We start from the raw sequence: 23,433 nt of genomic DNA, 5'->3' as shown, positions 1-23,433 counted from the left end.
AAACCTACTCTCCCGCCCGTTCGTAGATTCCCGGGGCTTACACGGGCTAGTGGAGACCCGTGGAGTCGTGAGGCCCATGATTTATTTGAGTGGACAAGACCGGCTACATAGTTTTTGCATTATTATTTTTTTGGGTTTTTTCTTGGAGGCCTCTTTTTTGAGTCTGCTTGTGCTCTACACCTGAAGCGACATGTAAAGATTTATTGTGATATTGGTCCTTTTTAACTACGAAAATATTGAGTGGGTTGGCCAGGACCTATGGCTTGGCAACTACACAAGTCCCTACTTTTATTGGGTTTTCCACTTGACTGTCACTAATATACATGGCCGACTCCATCATGCAATGTTGAGTTGGTGTCGAGATGGCATAGAATATATCATACTAAGTCTGAAATGGAAGAAAAGGCTATATAACAAGGCTCTAATTCCCGCCCTGTTCCTCACAATACCTTATCGATTGTTTTGCTTTTGATGTTGTAGATACTTTGTCTTTCTTATTTAGGTGACCGATGCTGAGTCATCCCGGCGAGCTCTTTTAGGAAAACAGTGTGAAATAGATGAGCATCTTAGTTAGTTGCTTGGGTCTAAAGTAAAGCACCCCCTTGTGGGCAGCTCCACTGCCCTCTATAGAAGTCTCTGGAGACATAGTGAACACACAGTGCGTAGAATTAGGCGGATACATTCAGATCCACTTTTACGCCCTGACTTTCAGCCAATCAATAGCTGATTTAGACTTCGGCGAGCCAAAAACGGACTAGCTTCGTATTGCTCATCCTTACTATTCAGTGCACAAGCATTAACTAAAGTTGAAGTGAATGCTAAACTCAACTCGTACTTGCCACTATCAATTCTTGTTTGGGATTTTGATTTTGCGTCTGCTTTTAAAGAACCGTCTCAGACCAAGCAACTGCTAGAATTGCTTCGTCTTTCCTACCCCTCGTTCTCCCTGTATTTTTTGGTCGCTGCATACGAGTAAATACCGTGGTATATACAGGTATATTACGCCACCGCTCTTGCTATTTTCGTTGTTCCCGTAGAGGTAAGTATTTGCTTATCTTTTGTCATATGTATAGATCTTTAGCTAATTGTTGAGTTCTCTAGCCTCAGGTTGAGTTTATACCACCATTTGAAATAATCCTGCCTGCATTTGCCGGCCACTAGGTCTAGCTTTTGCCTGCCATCTAGCTTGGCCCAGACCCCCCTTGGGCTTTATCGTCTCTCGTGCTTTCTCTATTCTTTTGAACATCGCTTTTTATTATCTGCAGTAATGTCTATCTTCAATGGACTCGCTTTGCCTGTCTCGGGTACACCCGAGTTTGGATTTTATGTCTTCCAGGCTAGTCTGGGCTCTCCTCTTGAATTCCACCCTGCTCAGGGAACTGCCCTCCTGAATGAGATGATTGATATCTATGTTCCCGGTAGCGCTTCAATTGGAGAGAAAACTGGGATTGTATCCATTGATTTCTTCAAGTACAGCCAGACCACAGGTCTTTCCTCGAAATTCTACTCTATCCCTTCCAGAGCTCTATGCAATACCCCCAGCTTGGCCTCCACGGATTCCTCTTCCGTCTCACCACTGCAACCCACTTGGAATTGTCCTTTAACCCCGGCCAAGACTGCGACTTCAAGAACACCAGAGCCCATAGTACACTGTGTGTCACGCTCTTCCAAGTCTCCCTCCGCTTCTACTTCTACGGCTGCTCCTATAACTACCTTGATTAGAGCTCGCACAGCAGCTACCGACCTCTCGCAGATTCCCGGCATGAAGATTTTGACCAAGGATGGTGTCGATGTGACTAATTCCGCATCGCGTGGGAGCAAAACCCGCGAACAACGCAGTCATGCACATATGATGCGCATAGTCGGTGCTTGTGAATCCTGCCGGAGAAAAAAGGTACGCTGTGATCCCAAGCATCGCTCGTCTACATCTGCAGCCGCCATTAGTGCTATTACTCGCTCGCAAACTGCTTCATCTCAATCTCGCAAATCTTTGGCCCGCAAAAAAGCTGCTGCTGCTAAGGCTGCTCAGAAAGAAGCTCAGGCGCCATCCCAGCTGTCACAGAGTGCACAGACCGCCGTTTCTGGCGTTTGTGAGCCCTCACAGCCCAATATTGATGAACCCATTTCCTTTTTGGATGCAGAGATCAACAACTTTGACGATATTATGAACTGGGGCGAAAGCGCCATCCCCCCCGAAATTCTTCAAGACTATGAAATCTTTGACAAGAACATTCTCTCACCAAACTTTGGCTCCTCTGCTGGATCTCCAGGAGTGGCTTTTAGGCCGCCCTCTAACCCAATTGCTTTGAGTGGATCAAATGCCGACACTGCTGTTGTCAAAACCGCTGCCAATAATCGCTCCGATTCTCTACCTACTACCCAAAAAGCAAACACGGCATACGATTCGAGCAATGCTTCTCTCTCTACTGCCACTGAATATGCCGATTTCTGTCTGTATTCGCCGTCAAATAGCTTTTCAGACGAAGATGATCTTGGCGGCTCTGATACTTTACATCATAAATCATCCAGCCAGAATGGTCGACACTCACACTACAGCCAACAGAGAGGTATCGGATCGGCCCAGGAGACCCTGGTACCACCTAATATTTTGACTGTAGCACCCACCGACATTTTCCACCAGGCATCTCTATCATCAGTCGATTCTCAGCTTGGGAGCAACAGCCCTACAGAATCAACGAATGCAAGCGACGTACAAGTCTATCACTACATGACTGTAGATGATAAAGTAACTGAATCTGGTTCTTCCTCGTCTGTTTTAGTTACAGCTAGCAACAGCCAGCACACATTATCATCATCCAAAGCACCTCACACGCCGGCACCTGAATTGAGTGCCTGTTGCAATCCTGATCTATGTAGCTACATTGGCCTTGCCTCTCTGTTTGCTATTGATTGTGAACTTAGCAAGGATAAGCAGTGTAATGCGACGCTGTCGCCAGCACCACCGGCATCACTATCTCATCCCAGCACTCAGCCGACCGAAGCTGCTACTAATAATACAAGTAGCAATGCTCAGAAAAGCGATGGACGGAGTAGAACAACTCTACGATATGCATCAACCAATATTGGAAACATGGGGGCCACTACTCTCACAAGAACCAGAGCTGCAGGGAGAAAAGCTCGAGCTGCTGTTTGTGCTACCATCACTCCTGCTATTACTATTCGCCCTTCCGTACAATCTCTTCAATTATCCATGGCCGTGCAAGGCTCTTTGGCCCCAGTTACTGATAAACCAGTCGACTATTGTCTATCCTACCTGCCACGCTTTGCATCTTTCACCACACTTGGGTCTATCAACATCAAACCGAATGCCTGGATGAATAGTCATATCAGCCCTGCAACTGAAAAGATATATATGGCACTTAGATATTCACACGGCCGCGATTCCGGCGTTGTAGCAAAATCATCGATTCTGGACTCGGACGACGCTCACAAGCTGTCTATGGTTCAACGACGTAAAAGTCACCCGATCAAAACAGCATATTCATGGCAAGCATATTTTGAAAAAGAAACCGGCGAGTTCTTATCCGTGGTATCTAGGCTTTGCTGGATGTTTTATATGGTGGTGGTTTGGGCTACGATGATATATACTATGGCCATTCTCTATTTGGCTGTCGTCCGCGTGCTACGACTTTACACGCACGTTGGTATTCCAATCGTTTTCAGTGCTATTTGTTGCACCTATTCAGAGCCCGAAGAGTTATATCTTCGATCAAAACCGAAAGAACTTACAAACAAGTTGAAGCAACAACTCGCTACATCATACCCCTCCTCCGCCTCTAGTCTACCCAAGACGTCCAAGTCGTTGACGCCGGAACTGGCAGTTTAGACCTGTCAAGCGAAATGAATCGACCGTTGCGACTTTGATTTTCCCTTTTCGTCTGTTTTTACTTTAGTTTGTAACGCCAATCTGTAATATTTTTGGCCTTTCGATCATAACCACTTCACTCGTGTAACCGCCGACGAATTTACGCTGTATATACCATAACACCAACCCACTTGCTCTAGGTGTAATGCTTCTTCTTCCTACAGACCTTCATTCATTATAGTGCATAAGACTGAACTGAACTAGTTAGAACTGCGACTTGGAATAACAATTCACTTCCCTATTTTTTTTGTCTGTGTAGTAATTCAAGACACTTTTTCTGAAAACATCCGTTGCACTGTATAATTGTCGCTTAGCTTGCTGCTAGAACCTTGTTGTACAAATGTGCTTGAGTGAAACTGCGAAAAATGACAAGGCTGAAAATAGCGCTTTATATGTTACTATAGTACTTGCGTTCTAAGTGCATTTGGCGAGGATTTCTTGGTATCTTCCTAAAAAGTCAAGCCATGTCTTTGTACAACACAAAACTATATCACGTGACCACACAAGCCAAAATCTTTCCTCTTGCTTAAAAAGCCCATACTACCACTTCTTAGAAATCTTTTGTGAGCACAGCTAACTTCATATTGGCACTACTTGAAAGACTCACTGCTCTTTTTATTTACCCTCTTGTTTTCTGGAAGCTGTAAGGAATAGAGGTGGTACTTACTGTCCTTCCTTTTCTTCATGAGTCGTTCGTTTTTTGTCTCTCCTCTCTCATCTTAGATCTTGATTGCCTTTTAAATCATTTTCTTTTCATTCTTTTTGCCCTCACCATATCCATTCTGTTTGTTTGCCTAGTTTCAGGCATTCCTTTTAGTGTGCTTGGTTACTTTTGTCAAGTTCATTTGTGCAGGATTTGGAATGAAAGAAAACTTACACGAGTACTTGCTTTTATCTCATCTGGTATCTTGACTTCATACTGCTTTTCGTTTAGTCGCCACTAAGTCCGATTTCACCTTTTTCGGTGGAAAGCTGAGTATAGGGCACCGCTACCTTTGTATCAGGGCTCCGTTTCGTTTTGTTAAGCTACAAATCTAAAAAATAATACCCAAGGGTCGTCTCACTAGATAAGTGAAGGTGCTTGGTAACTAGTAGCTGGAGAGCCCTGTCTTCAAGGCTACGACTGTGTTAAACATCGAACAAGAGTAGCTGTGCTTCGAGTAGCAGTTTGCTCGTGGTAAGCAGGCCTTTCTTTTGGCTTCCTTGACGTCTTTGCCTCGCTATCGGAATTTGATTGGACTTGAATGCCCCAGAAGGCTCTAGATACTCTCCCGAAGATGGCAGTTCCCAATTCATCTCAACATAAGATAGTGGGGGCGGATGCCACAGCTATGGCAGATATTACCCAGAATGAATCAAAACAACAAACTCAGCAGCAACAGGAGCAGCAACAACAGAATCAGAATGGGCAGCTACCTCGCTCGGTCTCCTCCCCCTCCCCTTCTGATATCTCGCAAATGCCTTCCTCCCAAATAACGTCCTCGCCATCTTCTTCCCAAATAAAAACACGCGCTGTCTTTGGCTATCCTGCACGCATCATCCAAAAAGCCATTCGCAAGGTTTCCTCGGTTTTTACACCCGGAAAAACGGATATTACACATCAATATTCTCCTAGGGCTGACAAACGTTCTACATCTCACGAAAACTTCGACTCCCAATCAGTCACAATGACGATGAACGGTGGCGTCAGTCTCAATGACAGAGGCCTCTCTAATGTCACTAATGTAGCGGCGATGTCGAGATTACCTGACGATATAGAGGCGCTCAAGCTCAAGGAAAACACACAGCCTAACGATCTATCCGCTGCCAGTGACATCAATAACGATGGTCCCGATGATTCTTCTCCTGTGTGCCCCGATGACACTTCAGAGGCCCTGTCCACTCGGCTTTCGTTTGCGGGTAGCACCCACTCGTTTGCTCCACTACGTCCACTTGTGCCTCTTGGTGAGGCTGGCCGTCCTACTCGTACACCTGAAGAGGATGCCGTCCACGAAGCTTTTACACAGGCAGCTTTAGAAATGGTAAGCTATAAGAACATGCTGTTCCCATACAGATAACCAACCCTAAGGGTTATAAATGAAATGTTAGATTGCATGCACAGTTAGGACTATGTCGACATTTTCGTCCCAGACTTTTATAACATTGCTAACACAAAGTATCTACGTCGTTTTCCAGGCCCGACTCGCCCTTCGCACTAATGAAACTCCAGTTGGGTGCGTGCTTGTCCACAAGGGCAAAGTCATTGCCAAAGGCATGAATGCCACCAACGTGACTCGTAATGGAACTCGCCATGCCGAGTTTATGGCTGTTTGCTCTCTTCTTGGCCAGCCTGCTGAAGCTGGCGGCGATGTCTCTTTTGTATCTGCAGCCAAGGCAGCCCGTGCTTTTCATGAGGCTAACCAGGCCCGCAAGGCTGCAGAAGCTGCGGCTATTGCTGCGGCTATGCTTGCAGCAGACGTCAACTCTGATGCCCGCTCAGTAATTAGCGCTACTACAAGCATCTCCAGCTTGACACCCAGCACTTCCTCTTCAACTAGCCAAGCCGCTGCCAGAGTGAAAGTTGAGCATGAGGGCGTATCGGAAGATGTTGTTTCCAAAAGCTACCTATACCCATACGGCCAAAAATGGTGGCCTGAGGACAACTTCAACCCCGATATTTTCCATGAGTGCACCCTATACGTGACAGTTGAGCCGTGTGTCATGTGCGCATCGTTTCTTAGGCAGCTTGGAATCCAGAAAGTCTTTTTCGGGGCCGTTAACGACAAATTTGGAGGGACAGGTGGCGTGTTCAACATCCATAAAAATTGTCAAAAGCTAGACGAAACCCAATTGGCACAGGGAACCGATGGCGGTCCAGTCGGCCGAGGCTACGATGTAGAGGGTGGGTGGGGACGTAATGAGGCAGTAGCTCTGTTGCGCCGGTTCTATGTCCAAGAAAACGGCAGAGGTAAAACAGCACCCATCACTTACCTCTATATCTTGCTTTCATTCTTCACATTACAGCTAACATTGCTTATTTTATACAGCACCTGTACCAAGAAAAAAAGAAGGCAGAGCTGCTCGTCTTGCTGCGTTGGAACAAGTCAATGGCATTACCGTCGGTGAGGTGGATGCTGGTATGATTTCATCACTTGATGACACTACGGTTGGTACCCCAATGACTATATCGTCTATTTAATAGGCAGAATTTGGTATCAAAGAAGGGAACAGTGGTTGCGTTCATCGCAGATGCACGATAACGAACAGTCATATATGATAGAAAAGTAGGAATAACAGCGAAGCCTTAGATGTCAGAGCTTGCTATCCAGAAAAGCCATGTCTTTCAACCTCGACAACCCCTACAACAATCGTGTGGCTTTACATGCATAGCATAGGAAACCACAAAATTCTAGGCATGACTTCCTTGTTGGGGATGCTTGTTTAAACCCTAAAGTGGAATCTTTCAGTTGATAGAAATAACCCGGGGCAGGATTGCACTAGAGGGTGTATGCATAACACAGAAAAAAGACCCTTCATTAATGATAGCTCCTTCACATGCTTCTGAGGGAGAGGCAACCTGTGACACAAATTATTGAAATAGAGGGAAAAGAAAAGTAAGCTAAAGAGAGAAGAGGGCCTGAAAGGGAGAGGGAGGAGGTGACCACAGACAGGTAGGAAAAAGGAAGAGAAGGTAACATTCAAATCTAGACAGACGAGGGAGGCCCATAGCAGGAATACAAGCAAAGCAGTACAAACACCACAGGATGTACAAATTATTCGAGAGGCAACAGGAAGATGAGGGCATTATTATCCACCTATGCTAACAAGGTAAGTATTGGTTAGCCTGATCACAAGCTGTCTCTATTGGTAGTTATATATGTAAGGGTCTCTCTCACCTTGTTGAAGAAACGTCATTTTCCTGTTGTATACATACAGTACTTGCTCGTGCCTACGCTAAACATTAGCTCCCTTTCTTCCTACCTTCTCACTGAAATTCCACCTATTTTTTTGTTGATTTTTCCGAGTTACCTTCTTTGTTCATCTTGAAATTTTCTACTTTGCAAATCTTCGGCAAATACTCTTTATTAACATGGTTTTTGGTTTACGATCTCATAGCAGCGAAGGTGGTGATGACTACCGAGACCATAAGCACTATGCACGTGGCTCATCACGTAGTAGAAGACAGAGGGACCATCGGACCAGCCAAAACTATTCACCGGAGAGAGAATATAGGCATGAAAGCTACTATAGCCCGCCTCGCCGCTCACACACTACCACTAGCGGCAAGCTACCGGCAAACTACAACCACGAATATGATCGCAATAGTGCAAACTATGGTGATTATGATCATGACGACAGCTATAATCCACATCATTATGAAGACCGCAGAGACATCAACAACTATCGGGAGCCTCCACATGGCCGCTACCCAGCTCCCAGAGGCGATCGTATTGGATACTCGGGCCACGATCACTCTCGTAGTTTTTCATCTCGCCCCGACTACCGCCATGCGCGCACACAAAGCTATCGCGAGCCCTTGCGTGGCCGGACGCGCAGTCGACGATCTGGCGACTGGCCTTCCGGAGCCTATGATGATAATGCCTACTACAGCGATAAGGGTAGTACTGATAGCCATTCACGAAATGGACGATCGTCTAGCTATGACGAGTACTTCCCGGCATCACAAGCCCGCCTAGGAGACGAGAGGCATGGTGGCAAATCGAGGAACACGGAGTTATGGCAGTCAGCTGCCAAAACAGCATTGCAAGCAGGTGCACAGGCAGCCTTTCGGCTGCGAAATAACAAAGGCGAATGGATAGGTGAAAAGGGCCTTCAAGTGGGCGCGGCAGCAGTGAGTGCGGGACTCCAAGACCTCCACGACGTGCTCTCAAAGCCGAACGATGAAATTCCCCGAGGAGGCGGCGGAAACGGAGGCATGGGTGGAAGCGATAATCTTTTGTTACTTCAGGAAGCGGCGACGAAGGCATTCCGTAAGCTGGCAGGGAGGAAAAGCCGTGGCCAGTATCGATAAGAGGGAGATGGGATAGCTTGGGTACATTTTCACTCTTCTTTTTTTTCCACGAACGATCTATAACAATACATATACCAATATATATCTTGAGCTGGAATATAATAAATGAGCTGAACGAAAATAGAAATATTTTTTCCTGTTATAGTGAAATGAACCGTTGCAGCAGTTGGTGCCGTATTATCCAAGCTTCTTGTTTTCCATTGAAACTAACTACTTGTTAACTAAGCGCTTCGAACTAAGCGGGGGTTCTTTCTTATATCTGGTACAAAGTAAGCCCTACTACGTTCATGGCTTTATGGGGGCGTTAGGGCCTACTTGTGCTTTACTCCTTTAGGGACCCATCATCCCCATACCTCGTATCACCTTTCGACTCTAGGCTACCTACCCCTTTGCTTCTATCTTTATCATGCTCCTTGTCATTCATTAAATCGGTTTAATTTTAACTCTTGATTCCCATCAGCAATACTGTCCATTATTGTCTACCTGGCCTAGCCAAGAAAGTAAGTGGTGAAACGCGAAACTCCAGAAACTAGCGCTTTTATTGGAATTGCCTTGATTATATTTTCGTCATTCCTTTTTTGCTTGAGCCTTTTTGCATACGACGTTGTCCTTATTTCCCCGTCTTTTATGCCCTTTCTTTTTCTTTAGTTATATGCTGCTATTATTCTGTTAATTCTCTAGCTACCCTGCCATTATCATCACTATCAACTATCATCATCATCGACGCCTTATTATCACATATAGTAAACACAGCAGCCGTTGCTGCTGTTGCTACCATTCTCACTTTGAATCAACCCCAGTTGATTCTTCTAAGCCAGTGTTCTCGTGAGTTATGCCAAGTTAACAAAACAAAACGTGATGGAGAGTACTAACTATGCCTTGGCTCCGTTTAGCTGTGTAATAGTCACGTAATATAAGTAACCGGCCCTTTATTTATTTCTCTATCGTTCTTGACTCCTCGCCGTCTATCTCTTCACCTCCCTGCGTCATTCAATTAGGCCAAAGTATTCTCCCACCAAAAGAAAATGCCAGCCTCTGCAAATAATTTTCAAACCAATGTGCACCGCCAGAAAACCCGTAAATGGGTTGAGGCAAAGGCGGCTAATTACGACGGTGACGATTGGGGTGACGATGACGAGGATGATGGTACCGATGATTACAGGCCTCCGTCTATGTCCGTACCACGACAGGCAACAATGCCACCGCTACCCCGCCTGCAGCAGCATCAACAGTTGTACCAACAGCAACAGCAGCAGAAGCAAGACACTGCCTCCGCCGCTGCTGCTGCTGCCGTTTCTTCTACTCTTCGCTCAACGCCTGCGACATCTTTAAAGCGCTCTGAGCCGCTTGATGCATCTAATATGTTACTATCCGCAAAGACGTCCACTACTTCATTAGAGTCCTCTCGCATGCCTGTAGTACCAGCAGTTACACCAGGCTCATCGCAGGGGCAAGCACAAGAACAATCTCAAATGCCACAACCACAAACTCATATGCAAGCACAAACAAACACGCAGGCATTGGCACAGTCACAGCCTCAGACTCATTCTCAGGCTCACAACCCCGCCTCAGAATCTCAGTCACCTGTTTCCTCCGCTGCACCTAGTTCTGCTCCTCCGCCCAACAACCACTTCGGGGCCTTGCCAAGCCAACAGCACTTTCACCGATCCTCAACAAGTCCTATTCCTACTTCTACTTCTGTTCCGACGGGTGAAACACGACAGTCTTCCAGGCGTCCTTCAGCCACTGGGTCTCGGTCGACATCGCCCTACAAAAACTCTGCCATCAATAGCAACGCTGCAGTACACAACCCCGTCAGGCCATCTAACGATCGCCGCTCGACTTCTCCTTACAAGAATACAACCTACGAGTCCTCCAGCGCCCCTACTGTCCTCAAAACCTCCAAATCTGGGCCATTGGGGACTAGTACACTTTCAGCCATGGCACTGCCACCGCGGTCCGTGTCCATTGGTTCGCCGCTAAAAGCACAGACATCGTCGACACTTCCGCATAAATCTTCCAAAGAAACTTCGGCCAGCCAGGAAAAACAGAAGCCAGAGCCTTTGCCATTGCATCTAGCTGCCCCTATACCATCAAGGCCCTTATCTTCCGTGACTCTCAGAGGTGACAATGCCAGCTCATCGGCCAAGATGGAGGCTCATACCAAAGAGGGCCAGAGCCAACAACGTGGTAGCTCCACAAGCCCACGTCTTCCTGATGTAGCTCGAATGTCCTTGTTCACTGTTGACTTTGGCGACACCTATGGCAAAGATCTTGAATCCGCACCGCCTATACCAGCCCTACCCCCATTAACGCTCTACAAGAATGAAAAACAGCATGAAAAGCTACCCCCATCAAACGATCAGATTAGGGTTGGTAATAGCAGTGATGTTTCTGCTATTTCTTCTAGATCGCTTGGCGACCGTCAACCTCGTGATACTTCGTCTTCACTTCCTGAAAGCCCAGCCCCAACTTCAGCGGCTCTTGCCCCTCCTCAGAGCCAGCTTGCAACCAACTCTTCACCGGCTACTTCAAGCATCCATACGTCATCGTCTACTAAGGAAAGCGATCGTCTGCGAGAAGAAATCCTACAAAGTCTTGGTCCATCAAATGAGATTACATCAACGCCGCCTATTAATGACCAGGTCCCTACCCACCGAAGCACCCATGACAGCAAGTACCTGTCTAATATCTATGGCGACTACTGGCCTACGGGAGATGATGACGAGACGACGACAGTAGCAGCCACATCATCGGTAACAGTACCAATTGGCCTGGGTATCAACAACAATGGGGCGTCTGAATCTGTTGCGATAGCACCTCTTTCGGGTCGCAAGTCTCAGCATCTGAACATGACCTTGGGCATGGATGAGAAGATTAGTGTCGCGCATGAAATGGGCCATGCTCAAAATGAGGAGAAGCGCAGAGATTTCGACAGCAGTAAGGAAGTTGTCGTTGATGGACAAAGCCTGGGCACTCCACGGCGGTTTTCCTGGGAAGCGCTGTCAATTGCTATAGATGGCCCTTCGGATTCGCGCCATTTAACATCACAAACGGAGGGCTCAAGCCTGCCGGCAACCCAATCGAGTACTGCTCCAGCTCTAACGCCATCAGAGCATTTTCATATAGAACTAGATACTCACCCTGCGAGTACTGATTTACTAGCAACTCCACCAGCCGTGTCACACCCATCGTTTGATTCCTTACCGGAGGCTGTTGTTGCCCATGATCAGACCTCATCTGTAGGTGAAGGTGGCTCAGCAAACCAGCACGAAGCAAACTCCACTGGAACAAAGGCGGAGATATCTGTAGTAGAAGACACCTTCAAAGATACCATGCTTCGGTCGGAGTCAGAGACACGTTTGTCACCAGTGCTAGAATCTAGCTCCCCTATTTTTGCTCCAACCACGGAAACTCTAACGACACCTCCGAGTCAAACCAACTCAACGACTTTTGACTCTCTTCCAACTACTGCCGCTGCAGCTTTAGATTCCCCACCGCCTCGTGTTATTGAGCCAATGGCACTGCGTGATATGTTGCGCATGTCAGCTGTGTCTGATCGCATGGAGAGCATGAACAATGCGCGAAAATACTATTTAGAAAGCAAAACTGGTCTCTCTACGTGGGTATCTACTATGCAAACCGACTATCCTGAGTATAAGCTCGAGACATCGATCTTTAGTAAATCGATATTACCATATATACCAGCTAGTCGCTCGCCTGGATCTCAGGCTAATCTGCTGGCTACAAGCCCTCCACGAACTTCGAGTGGAGCGGCAACTGGGTTTAGTTATAGCCACACCGACTCTACAATACCTCTCTCACAGACGGCAAGTGTATCATATACAGCTACGGCAACTGGTGGTGTGTCCAATGTACCGGCACAGCCACATCGTCCGACACTTGGAGGCGGAGGATTAGCATCAACCTTCCATCTCCCCACAACTACAAGCGACTTGAAGCATTCGGGAGCCAAGGGCAAGGAGTTCCTGTTAGCTGCCGGCAAGGCCGGCAAGGGCCTGCTGAGCAAGGGCAAGTCTAAGTTCCGTGGAACTGGGGAAAAGGTATTTCCGTATTGATACTCCCGCCCTATTGGGTCGTTATTTCCACCGCCGTACTTTTGATCTTCCTCTTCATTTAGGCCTGCATCTTTTTTTTGTATTAGTCTTTGTCTTGACTTCATCGTCTCGGATCTCTTATTTTCTTGTTTTCCTGTGTGGACTTTTTTAATCCTTGATGTGGTGACGTCATCCGCACAATCTCCCTTCGCCCTAATCCTCTGCTTAGTATTCCTCTTGGTGTATGTTTTCCATGATATTTCAAACAAGCTGTCTAATTCCTTTCCTCTCTTCCTTATGATTCTTATGTGTTGTTTGTCTACCAAGCTTTCTAATTCCCCGAACTAAAGAGTAAAAGGGAAATTTAATTGAAGAAAAAGTGGTTTAAATGTTAAGCTAACTAACATCTAGCCTTTCCTCTATATTTTTTCCCAACCTGATTAAGACTACTTTAAAATATGTACTTTACCTAGGAGTTTCTCAATCAAGGTCGTTGGTCGAGGTTCAGGTCAGGGAGGGAGGAAGCCGGAGTGGAGGCTGTTGTTATTAATAGCGTCTGCTGGTCTTCAGCCTTGCAGTCAGCCTTGTCTCCAATCCTGAGCGTAGTCTCAGCCACCATTACCATTCTTATCACAGACGTTAACGCTGAAGCTACAGGACCAGTAAAAAAAGTTTGCATCTTTTCTCACAACCACCTCAACTAAAACAACAGACACTGTTAAGAAAACCTGGCCGACGGAAACAACAACAGTAGCATCTCGAAATAGCAAAACTATTACTATAACTACAGGCGTCTCTCCCTCTAGGCATCCTTTTACTTCATCTCTCCATCTGCTATATTCTTCAATTAATGGATGTGATAACTGTAGGCATATTTCAGAGGCCTGTGCTCATGGTCGATCGACGTCAGAATCGGGATCAGGTCTGGGTCCGAGGCCCCACTACTATGACTAGGATCACCCTAGACGCAGATGTAGCGAGGAAAAGGGGCCAGGCCAATCTGTGACAATAACAACGGAGGAGAGTGAAGTGTAGTAATGGTAGAGATAGGACAGGACTACTACCAATCACATATCCAATCACATACATATAATATAGCAAAGGAACCCAGGATTGCTACTATTGCTAGTACTATTGCACCAGCACAGCTGCCGCCATCGCCACTGTTGCTGTCGGTGTGTCTACATGTGCATGTAACAAATACGGCTATATCGACGAATCAAAGAAGACCTGCGTTTCCGACGACGCCTAGTGCTACTACTAGTTGTACTACTATTGCTAGTGATACGTTCACAACTGCTGGCACGGTTCACGCTTCTACTAGTGTTTTTAGTATTTCTAGTACTACTAACAACGATACTACAATCACTGCATCTACCTCTATAAATACGATCATTGCTACGGTGACTACAACTCTACGGCCCATTATTGCGATTGCTCCTCCGATATCCTAATCTACTTCCACGTCCTTGTTCGCATCTCCGTCATAAACATAGTCGTCTCTTGTACCACGTCCTTCTTCTCAGCATCATTCCCCCTCCCCTCATTGTCTGCCCATGCGCCATCTCCGGCTATGAGTCGAATCGGAGGCCATGTGCTATCAAACCGCTTGCAGCCATCTGCATCGCAACTACCACTTCACAGTGCTCCAGCAGGTTGGATAGAAGTCTCATCACAGGTTGACCTCCCGGATCTACGACCTACCGTACGTAGAAATGGTTCATCTCGGACACGTCGAACCCGGGAAGACGAAGGCAATGATACGGAACTTGATGGTGATGATGAATTCCATGTGAGCTCAACCTCGCTCCCTGCATCACGTCGTCGTGCCGAATCGCTCTCTTTAACACAGTCGCCATGCCTTCCGCCCTCTTCCACACCACCCATTCTCTCGCCTCAGGAGTCACCCGTCTTAGGTGCACAATCAGCCGCTTTACTCCCGCGTATTAGCAGAACGCAATCCTTAAATACCACGCATTCTCATCGATCTAGTGCTAAACCCCATCATACCAGAAGCCAGCTTCATGATGATATAGGGGTGGGGAGACAGCCCTCCTTGAATGCCGACCAACAAAGCGGAATCGGCCCTCTACAGAAGAGGATGCAACGCATTCGGATATTTGACGGAGATACGATTACCGACAATGACGACGATAGCTACGAGAACTCTTCTGAACAAAATACTTCCAGCAAAGAAAAAAAGTCACCAAAAAGTGAAGGTTACTCAACGGTTCACGCTACTTTGGAAAAGAAGATTCAACGTATACGAATATTCGACGGTGATACTATTACAGATGGCGAAGATAAGGACGAAAACCATGATGATGTCAGCCAGAACAGTGATATGTTGACAAAGCAACCTCCCGAAAGGAGAAACGCAATCCACACCGAAGATTCCCTGAAATCTAGCCATTCTCTGCAAGGGAAGATTCAGCGCATTCGGATATTCGACGGCGACACTATTTCAAATGATGATGGTTACCCTAATCAGGACTCCGCCAAAACTTTACAACTAGCCGAGGACAATTCCACCCTAGCCCCAATATCCCCAGTATTAGATGGTAGCCGAGGCAGGAAGTTGAATACCCGTATTGCAGTTAGAACCGACTTAGATTCTCCCATCGCCAATCGTGGCCCAGGTCCCTTCGATTCACAGCAACCACCACCTTTCATTCCCTCCCCTCTAGTCCCTTCTCCTCTCGATAACTCGGCCAGCCCGCTTACAAAACCATCCGCTATTCAAAATCCCTACTATGGCCAATGGAACCTTCAAGAGTCGCATCTTGTTGAACCCTTGATAGCCCCAGGGCGTAATAGATCAGTAAGCCCGGATTCGCGCAAAGGTACTCTTGATCTAGTTTCCCTTGAACGAAAAGCCACGCAAACATCAATTGCTCAAACACTTCGAAGCGATCTGAGTAGCTCAGACACTGATGAGTACCATGAATACGACAAAGACCTCGAAGTAGGCTTAAGTGCCAAGAAATGTCAAGTATCTGGAAACCCACAAGCTCCAGCAGCCTTTCCTCCCCCGAATGCCAATATAGAGAACCCTAAAACTAGACCGCCGATGCTAGAGTACCAATCCCGCCCTCGTGCACCACCTCCCCTAAATACAGAGATAAATGATTGGGATATGAATGAGGCAAGTCCTGCCGGACCAGGCCGTCCTTCACCTGCCGATTCCAAAGGCCGACGAACTTCTTTATTCCGTGGCCTTGGTCTCAAGCTGCCCAGCAAAGATAAAGACAGAGACAATGGCCTAAATGCTTTGCATAAAAGTTCATTCGAGGAACTTGGCCAAGCACGTCGAAAGTCAAGCTCCTTTTTCAAAATGCGTAATTCTAGTCCCGGTGGTTTGACGCCGTCTCCTAGCACTCATTCATTCTCCCGATCTGCTCTTTCGGCTACTTCGAGTACCGGGCATCCACCTTGGGCATATACAAAAGCTAGCTCTGATCGGCCCATGTCAGCACACTCACCATTGAGTACAAGTCTCTCAGGACCCCGCTCGGCAAATTCACCTCTAGGAAATGATGTCATGAGCTCCGGCAGCATTCCCTCATCTGCTACCAGATCCCGATTCTCAGGCATCACTGGAATCTTCCGCCAGTCACTCTCGGGACCGAGTACGGGGCCTAAAACGGCCGCTTCTCATGGCAACTTGAGGGATGTTTCGCAATCCCTCACTAATGCTACTACTATTACCAGGAACAAAAACAATGCAGCGCTAGCCTTTACACCTGGTCATATTCACCACCGAAGTAATACTAGGCCTCTAGCCCGGCCTGCTTCTCAAGTATTATCACCTACAGGCTGGGAAACCGAAGAATGGAATGGGCCCAAGTCAGCAGGTCTCGTCTCACAGTTTGGCCATTCTAAACCGAATCTACAGCCAGAGTCATTACCATCATCACGTATAGGCGATTCTGAGTTACTACTAAGTGCTTCTGTACCCCAACGCAGGCGCCAAAACTCGCCGTATCGTAAGGCTCATGGCGACTGGTCTGAATTTATGACACACTCCTCCAACGCGTCAGTATGTAACCAGATTTCGTCTAGTCCAACGCCTAGTAGCACAGCCCGGAACCAAACAACTCTCCCCGGCTCGCCTGGTTTATCTGGATTTCCCACAAGGCGTGGTGGTATTGAAAGAGATGGCTTTCTCTTACGAGCTCACAAGTCTACCAACAGCCTTATTTCTGCCTCTTCTGCTGAGTATAGATCACCAAAAATGGCTATGCGTGATTTAGCATCACAACATGATCGGGCTATAAGCAGTGGATCCAGCCGTTTAGGTGAAATACACCAATTTCCTGACAGTAGCAGTCTTCGATCAATCCCGTCATATGCAGTTCCTGCACAATCTTCGCCCTTGGCAGAACCTTCTACTGTACCCGCTCTTGCTGCCTCACGGGACATTGAGACCCCATCTTCTGTCACATTGCCCCATTCCAGTGCTTGGTCAGGACATTCTATTCCTAGATCTCATCCATATCCCCATCCCGCCGGAGACTCTGCTTCAACCCCAACTTCAGGAAACCAGGCTGCAGATTTCCCATCCTCGGGTGCTCTTTCTAGTCAATCGAATTTACACTTTTCCCAGACAACACAACAAGATCAACACCAGCAGGGAACTCTATCCAAATGGTTAGGTACAAAGCCTACTCAAACACAGTTTTCCAAGGGACAGCCTGGTCAGCAGACACGACTGCCACAACAAAGTAAAGGTCTTGCGAAAAGTTTTCTAGGTGTTTTCAAGAAGATAACGTCCAAGGCCAGTGATCCAACATTGGGACAGGATTCTTCAACACCACAGGTACAGCCTGACCAAGCCACTTATAATCAAGTCTTACAGCCACCTATCCTGCCGACCAATCAGTATCCCTCCAGCCCTACACACTCAGAACCGCGGAGTCTACTGGGCCATGTAAATACTATGCAAGCCACTGCCCCTTTTCATCATGCAAAATATCAAGGGACTCATTCTCAACAGCATATACAAACCCTGCCCTACAATCACTTGGCTCATGAGGAACAAGATCACCAATCATTGCACAACCAAGTGTCTAGTTGGCCAACATATTCGTCAATGCATACTAGTGAAAATCCACATGACCTTCAATCGACTGTGTCTTACCAAACATCTATGGAGGCTATTCCATACATGCAAGGTGTGGACTTATATGCCTCTCCTCCATTACATTCTACTTCTGAAGGTCATGTTGGTGATTTACCAAGAGATAATGGGATGGTCAATAGCAATGGCCAAACTGTTGGCACACCTGTGTCAATAACACCTATGACTGGCTTCCAATCAACAATGACACAAAATGGAAGCCCACAATCAAGTACAAAAGTCTCACCACACCATCATATCAAGACAAGTAGTGTGATGCTAGAAAACAAACAAAACCACTACCAACAAATGTCTATTAATAACAGGTACATAGCAGGCAGTAAGGCAGGACATGGTGGTGAGCCCATGGTTAAGAAGACAGAGGATACCCCAATGATGTCAGCAACAGCCTATCCAGGTCAAGAGTGGAACCCATACAGAATGACAACATTTGATGATTCAGATTAAGGAATATAGAATATAAGGTAATAATAGTTTGTGATATATAATATTGCATTTTTTTAGTAAATTAAATGAACTAGATAATGTATATGAGAAGTGAATGATATAGATAAGTGAGTTATTGCCAGTGCTTAACACTGAATACTCAGAGAAAATACTGTAATATATGTCATTGTAAGGGAGTTAATCAAACTAATGGATGTGTTGGCATAAGAACAGAAACAATTGTTGAAGAAGAAAGAACTAACTAATACTATAGATGATGGAGGGTTCTTGTCATGGACAGGCAAGAAGGCTCTATGGGACTGACTTAACAGCTCATAGACAGGATATGTCACAGTACACTAGTGTCTTCTGCATGACTGTTACAGTACACTAGTGTTCCTGTGTAATGTAATAGCACACTAGTGTCCTCTGCATAACTACTGTCTGTCATGGCATGATACTTGTTGCCAGTGCTAGCTATTGATGTCTCAAGAAGTATACCTTAAAGTGTTTTATTGTTAAATAAACTAAAGAGAGAAGAGAAAGAAGAGAAAGAAGTAAACTAGAGTGTTCCCCCCTTTTAAGTATTGTGAGGATTTGCCAAGGACACATCTCCCTTTCATATGATCCTTTCCTGTACCCTTGCTCAGCCTTCTCATAGGTGCCTAGCCTATAATATCACCCCCCTCCTTTCTTAGGATAATGTCCTCTAGTCATAGGCAGTCCATTGTTTTCTGTGATCAGGCCCTATTTAGCTTCCTAGTGGTCTAAAGCTTAGGTGTCTTTGATGTTGTCTAGGGGTATCTATATTGGGTTATCCTAACCTAACTACTTTACCAAGGCTTTTCTATTACTTCCTTTTCCTTAGGCCTACACTATGTCCTCTACTATCTATTCTTCCTCTCTATCTTCATTCACTATGCCTAGGGGATCCTCTAGTGCTTATTACTGACTAGGAAATAGGTCTTTTATAGCTTTTTCTATATAGTCTACATAGAATACATTATATATTTCCTTAGGGACATCTAGTTTTACTATCAGAGGCATTAGTGTCCCTATGACTATGAACTTATAGTGTAACTAGTCTTATAGGATATTCTTATTATCTAGAGGTTCCTTATAGTGAGCTAGACTTGATCCCTAATTTAGTATAGCTCTATAGGGCAATAAGGTTAGTCTTCTAGGCATTATTAGGCTGCTGCTAGGGTACTGGCTATCAGGTCATTTGTGTCTACTATATACTTAACTAATGCTTCTACCTATCTATAATTTAAGCCTTCTATACTATGCTCTCCTTCTGGAATAGCTACTTAGACTAGTTCTATATAGTACCTATAGCTTATAAAGAAGGGGCTAATGTTTACTTATAGTGCTGATAGCTAGTTATTAATAGCTAGTATAGCTGATAGGAGTAGCTTATCCTAGTCTAACTGTGTAAAGTTAATAAATACTTGTAAATAAGCCTAGATTTCCTGGTTTACCCTCTCTATACCCCTGTTTGACTATAGATAGTAGGCTATTATCAGTTTCTACTCAATCCCTAGTAGTTTACATAGGTGTCTCTAAAAGCCACTTATGAATTAGGGCCCTCTATCTGAGATAATAGAATCAGGGAGGCTATAGTGACTATAATAATATTCACTAAAGTGAGTAATGACTATATCTATCTAGATGTTTAGTAGGTGTCACAGGTTAGCCTACAGATGTTCATATAAGCAAGTTCAGAGATGGTCAAAGATTATGCATTAAAGAGGAAAGGAAAGGGAAACTACTCTAAACTAGCTAGTTGGTGAGGAAGGTTCTTATAGTCCCCTTCTGTGGGGTGGGTCTTCTATAGTGGGGCTGGCCAGTGTGTCCTTCCAGGTGCAGCCCTTACAGTAGGGCTTATAGAGTAATGCTTCCTATAAACCTGTTAGTAATGACTATGATATGTTCATTACCTATATTATCATACTTTAGGAGGGGACCTATGAAGTCTATTAAGACCTGTTTCTATTATTAGTTAGGGGTAGGGAGGGGTTAGAGGATGCCTTACTTCTTCTATCTCTAGACTTTTCCTTTGCTATAGATATTATAGTTATATATAAACTACCTAGTATCTGAATTTAAGCCTGGCTAATAAAATTACTAGTGTAGGATCTCAATTATACTATCTTATCCTAGGTGGCCTGTCACTTAGCTATTATAGGCTTCCTATAAAAGTCTAGTTCTCAGGGGTTTAAAGTTTAGTATCTATAACCTATTTCTATAGAATAGATAGCTATCTTTCTTAGTAAAGTCTCCTAGTTATCTATATATGTCTTTAGGTATTTTAGTGGAGTCTTGATTTCAGAGGGTATTCTAAATAGCTTCTATATCCCTATCTTCTTTTATAGCTTTTTCCTATAGGTTCTGGAGGTCTACTTTTTCAAATAGGTTATTTAGGGCTTGGGTAGGTATTGTATAGAGATAGTTGACTTGAAGGGGTTTCTATAGTTAGAGTTCTCACCCTTCTTTCAGATCCTCTAGTTCATCCTGTTCTCTCCTAGAAAGTGTATTAGCTACTTGATTGAGGTGTCCTAGGTAGTATATGACCTTGAAGGGGGGAAGGGATTATAAGAATTCAGATTATCTTACTTATCTTTCATTTAGTTACTATTTCTTTATGAAATATTCTAAGTTCTTATAGTCTATAATAAGGTTAAAGCCTATAAGGCCTTAGAGCATTAGATACTATTCTTTGAAATAGCCTATTACTCCTAGTAATTCTTTATTATAGATAGGGTAATTTCATTTAGTATTATTTATTTTTCTAGAGAAGAAGGTGACTAGTAGTCTATTCTATAAGAGATATCCTCTAATACTAAAGCTAGAAGTATTACTCTCTATAATAGTTATATCTACCTTAAGGTCTAGGTCCTATCCTACTAGTAAACCTCTATAGTAGAAGTAGTCCTTTAGTATCTAGAAGGCTTATTCTTAGTGTTTACCCTAGATAAAGGGTTTATTCTTTCCTATTAACTCTACTAAGGGGGTAGTAAACTCTATAAAGTTTTCAATGAAAGTCTAGTAGAAGTTTATAAATCTAAGGAAGGATTAGACTCCTTTGACTATCTTTAGGGCTTCCTAGGTAGTAATTACTTTGACTTTTCTAGGGTCTATACTAATACCCTTTCCTACTTCTATAATAAACCCTAGGTACTTTATTTTCTTAACCTAAAACTCATATTTATCTATATCTAGTTAGAGCCTAGCTTTCTCTAGTTCTACTAGTACTTTTAGTATATACTCTTAGTACTCTTACTTTATCCTATTTATATAGATTAAAATATCATCTATATATACTGAATTGAAGTTATTAAGATAGTTCCTTAGTACCTAGTTAATATAGTATTAGAATACTATAGAGCTATTTGAAAGTCTAAAGGGTATTACTCTCTACTCATAGAGGCTATAGTATATTTTAAATACTATTTTCTACTCATCACCTTCTTTCACTCTAATATAGTAGAAAGCAGTATATATATCTAGTTTAGTCAGCTATTATACTTTAGCTACTTGGTAGAGGGTTTTATGTATAAGGGGGAGAGGGTATCTATCCTTAATAGTGATTATATTTAAACTATAATAGTCTATATAAAACTACAGACCCCCTCTAGGTTTCTTAGTAAATATAACTAGTGCTATAGTAGCTAATTGACTAGCTCATATATATCCTTTGTCCAGGTGTTCTAGTAGAGTCTTTCTCAGGACTAACAGTTTATCCTATGATATACTATAGAGGGGGTGTAAGGTCCTGGTCCAAAGAAAAGGATGATGTATGTGTCACAGTATGCTAGTGTCTTCTGCATGACTGTTACAGCACACTAGTGTCCTTTGCATAACCACTGTCTATCATAGCATGATACTGTTGTCCACATGACTACTGTTTCTGTATGACCACTGTTCCCACACTACTTTAGTGTTCCCTGTATGACTACTATCCTGCTCAATGCTGGAGCCTTGCTCACTGCTACCAGCCTCACACCCCACTGTAGATCTTGTTGACTATAACCTGTGTAGATATATAGACTAGATAGAACCTCCCTCTATTACCTGAATGTTGCTCCCTAAGCAATGTCCTCATCTCCTACCCTGAATATACTGAACTTCCTGTCACTATCTTCTGTCCTGGTATCTATTACTATCCTGAACATCCTGTCCTACCTATCCTTATCCCTGTCTACCTGTCCTACCTGTCCTGTCTTTGAGCTATTAGGTTAGTCTCATAGAACCTTCCTGCCTGCCTATGACATTATATTACTTCCACCTATAGACACTGATGAGATGTCTACCTGCCTAGAACCCCTGATTATGCCTAATAGCTTCAAGAGCTTAAGTAAAGGGGTTACTAACTATACTAGTGCTTGGTTTGAATACATCTGCTCCTTATTTTCATATACTAATGAAAAAGAAGCTGAAATTACCAGCTTGAACTATATACTGACTACTAAGTCCACTAACTACACTACTATATAAGATAGTCTCACTACTAACCTTTAGGTAACTCAGGGCTAGCTTGAGTATATGTAAAATAAGTTGAAAGAGGCCTGGGGTAAGCTCTACTAGGCTTACCTTAATGAGTAAAGGGCTCTTGATAAACTCTAGTTAGCTATACCACCCCCTACTACTCCTACTACTCCTGCTACTCCTACTACCTTTACTGTTATAGAAGGAGAAGCTTCTACCTCTATTCCTACTTCTGCCCCTATAGCTTCCCTTACCTCTACTCCTACTCCTGCCCTAGCCCTTTCTATAGCTAAACTATTCATAATGACTCATACTACTAAGCCCTCTGAATATATACCTGACCCTAATAAGTTTAAAGGTAACTAATTAGACCTTTATCACTTTAATACCTAGATCTACTAGAAGATGTAAAGAAACTATAACT

At 44.5% G+C, this 23,433-nt stretch overlaps 5 protein-coding genes across 5 annotated transcripts; all 5 read left to right on the top strand.

The window, feature by feature from the left end:
- Positions 1-1,267: 1,267 nt before the first annotated feature.
- Positions 1,268-3,847, top strand: HOO65_100107 (transcription factor Cys6; the record flags this gene model as incomplete). The annotated part of the gene is made up of 1 exon (XM_071001721.1): positions 1,268-3,847. One exon carries the CDS (start codon positions 1,268-1,270, stop codon positions 3,845-3,847), a length of 2,580 nt encoding a protein of 859 aa, XP_070855884.1.
- A 1,706-nt stretch (positions 3,848-5,553) lies between these two features.
- HOO65_100106 (tRNA-specific adenosine deaminase subunit tad2) lies at positions 5,554-7,064 on the top strand (the record flags this gene model as incomplete). The annotated part of the gene is made up of 3 exons (XM_071004675.1): positions 5,554-5,907; positions 6,062-6,833; positions 6,913-7,064. The coding sequence occupies 3 exons, from the start codon at positions 5,554-5,556 to the stop codon at positions 7,062-7,064; spliced, it is 1,278 nt and encodes a 425-aa protein (XP_070855883.1).
- Positions 7,065-7,955: 891 nt separating this feature from the next.
- HOO65_100105 (uncharacterized protein) lies at positions 7,956-8,897 on the top strand (the record flags this gene model as incomplete). Its single annotated transcript, XM_071001720.1, has 1 exon — positions 7,956-8,897. One exon carries the CDS (start codon positions 7,956-7,958, stop codon positions 8,895-8,897), a length of 942 nt encoding a protein of 313 aa, XP_070855882.1.
- A 1,025-nt stretch (positions 8,898-9,922) lies between these two features.
- HOO65_100104 (uncharacterized protein) lies at positions 9,923-12,976 on the top strand (the record flags this gene model as incomplete). Its single annotated transcript, XM_071001719.1, has 1 exon — positions 9,923-12,976. One exon carries the CDS (start codon positions 9,923-9,925, stop codon positions 12,974-12,976), a length of 3,054 nt encoding a protein of 1,017 aa, XP_070855881.1.
- A 1,836-nt stretch (positions 12,977-14,812) lies between these two features.
- Positions 14,813-18,058, top strand: HOO65_100103 (Flocculation protein FLO11; the record flags this gene model as incomplete). The annotated part of the gene is made up of 3 exons (XM_071004642.1): positions 14,813-14,871; positions 14,969-17,774; positions 18,029-18,058. The coding sequence occupies 3 exons, from the start codon at positions 14,813-14,815 to the stop codon at positions 18,056-18,058; spliced, it is 2,895 nt and encodes a 964-aa protein (XP_070855880.1).
- Between the last annotated feature and the right edge of the window lie 5,375 nt (positions 18,059-23,433).

The sequence above is a fragment of the Ceratocystis lukuohia genome, assembly GCF_044167205.1.
Source record: "Ceratocystis lukuohia strain C4212 chromosome Unknown Supercontig10_pilon, whole genome shotgun sequence".
Taxonomy (NCBI): domain Eukaryota; kingdom Fungi; phylum Ascomycota; class Sordariomycetes; order Microascales; family Ceratocystidaceae; genus Ceratocystis; species Ceratocystis lukuohia.
This window is presented reverse-complemented; position numbering and strand designations above follow the sequence as displayed.